An 8,564-nucleotide genomic window follows, 5' to 3' on the forward strand; every position below is an offset into this window, starting at 1 on the left:
GAAGCGACTGGTTTGAGCTCCACCCACCCAAAGCAGGAGCTAACCACCGGCGCTCCCCCCGAACGTGGTGCCTGGAGCCCCAGTTCTAACTCTCAGCGTGAGCTATGGTTGCTCAGGAGAGCCCACAGGTCTGCATCCGACCTCCGCCATGGTTTGTTCAAAGGCAAGCATGTGGCCCCTGGAGGAGCCATGAGTTGGGGGACCCTCGTCAGAGGCCCCACAAAAGCTCCCCGCCCCAGAGATAGAGATGCTGGTGGATTAGGGAGGGAGGGTTTTGGCTCAGAGGGACAAAGCCGGGCTGTGGGGGGCGCGGAGGCAGGCCCTGTGAAGGGCGGCAGAGCCGCTCAACCCCAGCTCCTGCGTCCCTACACCCACCTTGGACAGGGGACAGAGGCAGCCAGGGGACCAACTGTCCAGCCGTCAGAGGCCCTGGGAGGCCTCGCATTCGGGACACGTGTGCTCCCCTGGGGGCAGCGTACCTGTGCCCAAGGGACCAGGCAGCAAGGCTGGGTGTGTCTGGGAGGCTGGGCCATTGCTCTGCCCCCAGGCCTGGCCACTGTGACTGGAGAAGAAACCAGCCCCACCCGCCACCAAACAGGGCCTTGGTCCAAGCCAGAAAGTCTCAAAGTCAAATGAGTTTATTCAGAAAAGGCCTCGCTTGGCACCAGACTAAGAAAATGGGACCCTACCACCCCCCGACCCTGAAAGTCAATTTACAGAGATGGGCAGAGGACAGTGGGGCGGGGGTGCAGCGAGACGCCGAGGCTCCTGGGGGCCTGGGCCTTCCCTGAGGCGGGGCTGCACTCCTGCCAGGCCGCCGCAGTGGCTGCTGGGGAGAGGCTGGTACTGCTGGACACTGGGGAGAGCAGCGCCGGGTGCCCGGGGCCCCGACTCCTGCAGCAGGGCCACGACACCTGCTGGCACTGTCCCTTAAGGCTCTGTGGGTCTGGCAGGAGGCCCCTCCCCTGTGGCCTCCCCGACCTCTGCACACTCTTGGGCCGCAGGTCCTGCAGTGGGGCCTGGGCCCTGTGACAGGCTCCCAGGGGCACCCTGCTTGGGCTCCGTCGGGCCTTCCACATCCTCCTTGACCCCATTCTCGACCTCTCTGGCCTCGGGGCACCCTGATGGGGCCGGTGTCTGGGCCTCCCTGCTGGCCACCACGGCACTGTCCCTGGCACCCTCGTCCACCTTCCTCCGCTTCCTCACCTCGTCGGCCACCCTGGCCCCCGGGGGCTGGGGGCAGGGCTGCTCAGCCTCCCCCAAGTCCTGGCTGCCCCCTTCCTGGGCCCCCGCCCCGAGGCTGCCCTGGCTGAGGGCACACCCCTCCAGGTTCAGAGCAATCTTCTCCACCTCCGAGGCGCCCTGGGGGCCCAGCTCCTCGGGGGTCTGCTCGCGCCCACTCATTTCCAGCTTCCTCTTCTTGCCCTCTTTGGGGCTCGGGGGCTCCGGCTCATCCTCCCTGCCGCCCTTGGCCACGTCTCCCCGGCTCCTCTCCAGGGTTCCCTGGTCCTGGGGCTTCACGCTCGGCGGGCGGGGACTCTCGGGCGTGCTGTCCCCACTCCCCTCCCTCCCCAGCCCGCAGGTCCAACCCTGGGTGCCAGCCTCGAGGAGGGGGTCCTGGGGGCTCTCCCGCCCCTCCACCTGCCTGGGAGCCGCCAGCTGTCGGGGTGGAGAGCTGGGCCTGAACCTCTGCAGCTTGTCGTGGGGCCCCCAGACGAACTTGCAGCGGGGCCGGAAGTGCTCCCAGGCGAAGCGCACCAGCTCCCGGCGCTGGTGCCGGCAGCGCACGGCGAACATGAAGTAGTCCAGGGCGCTCTGCCGCACGCCCGGCAGCTCCCGCTGCACCAGCGTCTCCTCCAGGAAGAAGCGGGCCAGCGGCGCCTGGTAGTGCTCGAGGCCCAGCTCGCCCAGCGACTTGAGGATGCGCGTGATGCGCAGGTTGTTGTGGCTGTGCCTGCGGAGGTCCGGCCGGCAGAGGTTGCGGGCGGGCCACGGGCCTGGGCCTGGGCCCTGTGGGCCGCACTCTCCTCCCACCCGGCTCCACTCGACCCTCCAGGAGCTTCTGTGCCCAACCGCCTCCCTGGGCCCAGGGGAGGACACACCCCAGCACCCAAGAAGATGGCCGTGGGCCCTGGACGTGTGGGCGGGGGTCTGGTGCATCACCTGGAAGGGTAGCCGGCCCCCCGGGACCCTGCAGGGAGGAGCTGGCAGGGGGAGGACCAGAGGGGTCCAGCACAGGGGCCTCGGACCTCCAATGCAAGGGGGCTGTGCCGGCTGCACAGACTGGCACTGCCCTAGCTGCTCTGCAGGGCTGGCCCCTCCCACGCAGGGGACAGTTTTCTGAAAATTCCTACAACTCCCTACCAGGTAAGAACCACCCTACCCTGCGGTGAGGAGGGTGCCCAGAGCCTGTCACGCGCCCAGCAGGTCCTGCCTGGCCCGGCCCGGCCCCGCGCGCTGCCTCTCACCAGTTCAGGTTCTGGAAGCGCTTTTGGTAGTTCTGTGCCCGGCACACGGCACCCGTGTCTCGGTCCTGGAGCCGGATGCCGTAGAAGCCCAGCATGAGCTCGTAGGCCTGGACAAACCGCTCCCTGATCTCCCGGGAGCTTTTGAAAGCCTGGAAAATAGCGCGTTGGAGAGCTCCGGCAGCCATCCCTGGGGCCTGCTGTCCCAAGCGCGTTAGGGTGGCCACGTAGGCGTGGGGCCACCGACACTCCCTCGGGGCCTGACTCACCCAGAGGCCTGGACTCGGACTCTCAGGGAAAAATGAGAGGCGCATTCATGCGCTCCCCGCTTTCCTCAGAGCCACCATGAGGTCTCGCTGGGGCCCGAGGTGGCTGCTTTACCCCAAAGGGAGGCATCTCCTCCGCGAGCCTGCTCCACGCCCTGCCAGGTGCTCCCAGCCCTCTAAGCCCCTCTCGTCCCTCAGGGGCGGCTTCCAAACTTGGGCCTCCCACTCCGGCCCCAACCAGGGGGACAGAGGCAAGTCCGGCCACTCTGAGTCTCTCTGGGGCTCTGCCCCAGACCCCCAGCTGGAAGCAACAGCTTCAGAAAGTGCCACTTCCTAGGTCCTTGGGAAGCCAGGGCCACTCGGAGGGAGATGGTAAGACTGGAGGCTCTTCCGGCCCTGCTGCCTGCCAAGTGGCCCCTGGGGGGTAGCAAACTTCTGTTGTCACACGTGACCCCTGTCCCAGGCAGGGTGGCTTCCCCAGGCCTCCCTATCTGCCCCCAAGACGCCTCCAAGGACTGGAGCTCACCTCGACCTCCTTGAGTGTGAGGGGCTTGGCGTGCCAGTTCACTCCCGGTTCCCGCAGAGGAAACAGCCTGTGGGGTCAGACACAGCACAGGGCCCTGTGTGACCAGAGGTCAGCCCCCAGCTCCTGGGCACACGCTTGTTGGTGGCCTGTGGCAGCTCACCACCCTCTCTGGGCTCCATGCTCAACTCCAGGAGAGGCTGGCCAGGCCCCCCTCAAATCAACAAAGCAAAGGGGTGAGTGTGTACAGGCCCAGGACGGGGACCCCGGCCTGCATACTCTTCGGGACCGGGAGGACGGGGACCCCAGCCTGCATGCTCCGTGGACCGGGAGGACGGGGACCCCAGCCTGCACGCTCTGTGGACCGGGAGGACGGGGTCCCCAGCCTGCACGCTCGGCTGGACAGGCAGGAAAGTGATGCCCACGGCCAGGCTGACTTGCAGCCTCGGCTCAGGGCAGGGCCACACTTTCCTTTCTGTTGTTTCATTCTTCTTTCTCTCACGTCGTTAATACTGCAGTATTACTACCCACGATGGACCATGTGCCAGGAGGGGCTGCCTGAGTACCGCCCAGAGGGCTGTCTTCAAAGCAAGGCACACTGACTTCCGTGGCCAGGCCACAGCCTCCAAGCGAGCTGTGCCGGCAAGTCTCGTCGAGGCACCGTGCTGGAGCCCTGCGCGGCCACGGGCCAGCCCGCCTCTCCTGCCGCACGGGAGTATGTGTGCAGCCCGCCCGTCTCCCAGGTCCTCAGCTCCCAGCCGCAGAGGCTGTTTCAAAATGAAGAGCCATAGCCGGGCAGGCCCGAGGCTCCCCTGCACGGCCACCGCAGCGCCCAGTGAGACCCACCCGTGCGTGTCGGTAGACAGTGGAAAGGGCGGAGTGCTCAGCACACACCAGGAAGCAGCGTGGACGAGGGCCCCTGCCCTGCTCGGCCCGACTCACCACTGGATGTAGGAGTGGTTGTCCTCGAGGAGGTCATAGTTGTCCCTCCAGTTGTGAAGAATGTCCTCAATGAAACAGCCTGGGAGCCCATGGGGACAAGTCAGCTGTGGAAGCCACCCTGACGGCGCTCAGGGGGACAGAGCACTTCCCAAAGCTCCCCAGCACCCCCCGCACCCCACGAGGGTTCCTGGGGGTCGGCAGAGCTGCCCACACCTCATCTGACGTGTGACCCACCAACTCTGAGCACCTGGGCCCTTGGCCCTGCTCAGCCTGTGAACTGGCCCGCGCTGCTGACGGACGCACACCAGGGGCACCGGTGGTCCCAGACCCGGCCTGTCCATGCCGAGGGGGGCCTCGCCGCCTCCCCCGAAACAGGGCCCATTGGTCTCGGAACTCTGTCCTCGAACAAAGCCGCCAGCCAGCCCCACGCCCACGACAGGTCCAGGGCAGCAGTGCCCTGTTTCTGCCGAGGGCCAGGCAGTGCACTTGGGCCGTGCGGCCGGGTGGTCTGTCCTCTGCCCAAGCGTGAAGGCAGCCACGGGCAAACGTGTGCGTCATGGTGTGGGCAGGTACCACGGAGCTTCACATACAGACCCTGAAATTTTAATTCATCTAATTTTCACATCCTAAAATATTATTCTACTTTAATTTTTTCAAATTACTTAAAAATATAAAAACCATCCTTAAGTCATTAGTTTACACATTGCTTTTGTGAGACAGTGGCAGACTCGAGCAGTTTTGACAGAGACTTTGTGGCCTGAAAAGCCTCAAATATTTACTCTCCCGTCCTTTACAGAGTTTGCAGATCCCTGACCCAAACTTCGCTGCTAAGACCCAAGGCTGGGGCCCTGGAGTCCCTTTGGCCGCCTCCAGGGGGCACTGTGGGGCTACCTGAAAGCCACAGCCCCAGCGTGGGGTACACCCAAACCCGGTCCCCAGGGACTGCTGGCTGCTGAGTGGGTACACACCGTTTGGCAGGAAGCGGATCTCATTTTTGTAGAAACTCAGGTTTGGCATGTCTCCGTTGCAGTCTGGTTCTACCAAATCCTGAAGAGCCAGAGGAAGGGCAGTCAGGGAATCACAGAAACAGGCTGCCTCCGGGGGTGGCTCAGACCAGCACGTTCTGGGGAGGGGCGTCTGCAAACCTCCAGACCTCCAGAGGCTGTCAAGGACCCCGAGACCCAGCCTGGGCTCCGCACTCTGCAGCTGCCTCTGACTACCACTGACCACGAGTGGCCTGGGAGGTCCCCCTTCCTCTGTACCCCAAAAGGAGCACAGGGGTTGAGATCTGGGGTACAGAGGACAAGGGCTGAGGACAACCACCACCCCAAGGAGGTCGCTGTGATCAGCTGCCCATGTGGGATGGCTGCTAGCACCTGCTGGGGGAGCCCTCGTGTGGGGTCACGGACCACCCACCTGCCTTACATGGCTGCTGTGTTCCCGCATTCTAAAGCGAGGTGCAGAGGCTCTCAGAGTGAGGGCAACACGGCCCATCACCTCGTGACTGGGGGAAGGGCAGGAATCTCAACCCACATCTGGCTTGTGCTCTCGAAGGGCTCACCCCAAAACCCCAATAGGCCCAGGCAGGTTTCCAGTAGGACATGAGATGTTCCGTCCGAGAAGAAGGGCTGACGGGAGGGCTTGGTATTTCCAGGTGGGCTGCCAAGGTGCTAGGGTTGCTGCAAGGGGTTGCCGGGGTGGCAGGGGGGCTCCAAGGGCTGTGCGGGGCGGGTACGTACCGGGTAGCAGTGTCGGTACCTGCGCATGTCCTGCATGGCTCGCCAGTTCCGGGACCCTGTCATCCTGGACTGGGAAGAGAAGAGATGGGATGAGGACCCCATGGGAAACCCCCACAGTGGGCCCCACCTGGTCAGCATCTTTAAGAGGGTGGGGGTTCTCCATAGTTCCTCCCTCCAGTTCTCGCACCCCAGCCCTTTTCTGGGGGGTTGCTGGTTGGCAGACTTGGACCCCAGTGAGGCACCCAGACACCCTCACAGAACCACAGGGGGTCGGAGCAGCCAGGGCTGAGGCCTGCCCCAGGCTTGGGAGTCTCGGCTTCTACCCCAGGGTGGCTCCAGGCCCAGGCCACTGCGCGCACGCTCACGGGGTGTGGCCCTGACTCCCTCCTCCTCCAGGTTTGCTGGCCACCCCCACTCTGGTCTCAGCCGTTATGTGCCCCCAGGTACCCCCACTCTCCATGGCACCACCCCCTCGCACTGTGAGCTGACCGTACTCAGGCTCTGTGTTCCCAGGGGCAGCAGCCTCACCACCTATGGCGCGGTCTGGTGAATGAATGAATGACTGAGGCCCAGGGAGTGGCCTTTCCCTGCCCCACCCCCACGCCTCACTGGCCAGAGCCCACAGTGAGGTCAGACCCCAGTAAGGTCAGACCCTGAGGCTCCTGGCCTCCAGTCCTGTGTGGGTGGCTCCTCAGCAAGATGTCAGGGGCTCCTCGCTGTCCAACTCTGTCACCCCACCCGTGCATGCCAGGCACGCAGCGTCCAGGGAAGGCCTGGAGACACTTGGTGAGGAGGGTGCTGGGTAAACCAAGCCCGGCGCCCACCCGATTACGGGAGTGGGGGACACAGCAGCAAGGGGGGGCCCTGGGTGTGACATAAGGGGACAGCTCGTCCGTGGAGGTGGCCGGGTCTCAGGATCCAGGAGCTCGAAGGGAGGTCAGGAGGCCAGGTCAGCCACAGCGTGCCTGGCTCTGCCTTGAGCTCCAGCTGGGGTCTGGAGCTGCCTCTCTGCCCTGTTTCTAAACTGGGGCCAGAGGGTGAGGTTCTCTAGCTGAGGGCCAGTGGAGGGAAAACAAAACTGAGCAGGAGCTGGCCCCGCCTTCCACCCGTTCTACTTCCCCTTCTCCCTGGGGCCAGCGGGGAGCCTCCCTAGGTCAGTTCAAGAGGAGGTGTCCTGGATGGACGCTGGCTGTGCACACACCTCAAAGCAGGGTCAGCCCACACATCCCATGGTCCGAGACAAAGTGAAACGGCCTCGCCAGGGTCCAGTGCGGGGCAGCTGGGGAGGTCCCTGAGGGTTCGCAGCGGACATGGGGGTAGGGTGGTGACAGAAGCTGGGGCAGGAGGCAGAAGGGAAGAGGTCAGAGGTCACAGGCACCTGAGCACTGCTTCAGGAGTGTGGCTCCAGCAACTCCAGCAGGGACAGTTACCTGTCAGAGCCCACCCCAGCGAACGTCATCCTGGGGGCAGAACCAGACCCCTCCCCACCTCCAGGCTCTGGACCCCAGCCTCCTGGGCCTGCCTCCCTGCACATCAGCGCCGGAAGCACTGCAGGTGTGCTGGGGACGGGAGTGGCCTTCCAGCACCGCCTCGGGGTCACTCACTGACCGCTCCCGGGTTCTCAGGCACAAACCCGAAACTAGCGCTCTCTGCCACGGGCGGAATCAGAATCCATCCCGGGGCCACAGCCTGATTCCACACTCCCGGGCTCCACAGCGGGCCATGGGCGGCAGCCCCGGCAGCCGTTAATAACCACTGGCAACAAAAGTAACCTCTGGCAGCGACAAGTGCCTGCTGGCAACAAAGTAACCGGCGCCAACTGCGGGTGGGCCGCGGGCCGGTGCTCGGGACTCACCCAAAGGAAGCCCCCGGGCCACCGGCCAGAATGTCGGGTGGGCGCTGCACCCCGCGGGCGGGGGGCGTCAGGAGTGGGGGTCAGGCGGGGGGGGTAGGGCGGGGGGGCTCCCTCCGGCCGGCGCGGGGTCGCCGCAGGGACCGCCATGACGCTGGCCAAGCAGCGGTGACGGCAGCGGGAAGGCTGGGGTCTACCCAGACCGCAGCCACCACGGCTGGAGGCGGGATGCGGACGAGGGGGAGGAACGTTACCCACGCGCGGGCACATGGGACGGGGCTCGGGTCCCCGGACGCGGCTCTGACGTCACCCCCGCCGGCCCCGCATTTCCCGCGAGGTCCCGCGCCGGGGGACGAGGGGACACAGGCGACCCGGCACTGCAGGCCGCCGACGAGCGGGGCTCCCCACCCGGACCCCGGCCCCGGCCCCGGCCCGCACCTGGAGCGCGCCGGGCCGCGCCTGCCCCGCGCCCTCGTCCTCGTCCCCCGCGTCCGCGGACCCCGCGCCGGCGGCCTCGCCGTCCGCGTCCGCGTCGCCGTCCTCCTCCCAGGTGGAGTCGCAGTCGGGGTCGTCCATGCTCCGCGGCGCCGCGCTCCCGGCGGAAGCGAAAGCGAAAGCGGAAGAGGCGCGGGGCGGGGCGAGAGCGTCTCCAGGCCCCGCCCGCCGGGATCCCCTCCCCGCGCGTGGTGCCCGCCCCGAGGGTGACCGCGCGGGAGGGTGTCCGCCCGGCGCCTCCCAGAACGCCCGCCCCCGGTGTCCCCCTGGGCTTCGTCCGCG

General features: G+C 66.0%; 1 protein-coding gene across 2 annotated transcripts; it reads right to left on the minus strand.

Annotated features, from left to right (window-relative positions):
* Positions 1-656: 656 nt before the first annotated feature.
* On the minus strand, positions 657-8,376 carry OGFR (opioid growth factor receptor). Of its 2 annotated transcripts, none has more exons than XM_012654645.1 (7): positions 8,226-8,376; positions 5,936-6,004; positions 5,165-5,243; positions 4,197-4,275; positions 3,258-3,324; positions 2,469-2,617; positions 657-1,954 (listed from the first exon to the last, which is right to left on the minus strand). In XM_012654645.1, exons 1-7 carry the CDS (start codon positions 8,361-8,363, stop codon positions 931-933), a joined length of 1,605 nt encoding a protein of 534 aa, XP_012510099.1. In that variant the 5' UTR covers positions 8,364-8,376; the 3' UTR covers positions 657-930. The 2 variants fall into 2 exon arrangements, with proteins under 2 accessions (XP_012510099.1, XP_012510100.1); XM_012654646.1 differs by having other exon boundaries at positions 5,936-5,999; positions 8,226-8,277.
* Between the last annotated feature and the right edge of the window lie 188 nt (positions 8,377-8,564).

The sequence above is a fragment of the Propithecus coquereli genome, unplaced genomic scaffold (assembly GCF_000956105.1).
Source record: "Propithecus coquereli isolate 6110/MARCELLA unplaced genomic scaffold, Pcoq_1.0 Scaffold442, whole genome shotgun sequence".
NCBI lineage: Eukaryota > Metazoa > Chordata > Mammalia > Primates > Indriidae > Propithecus > Propithecus coquereli.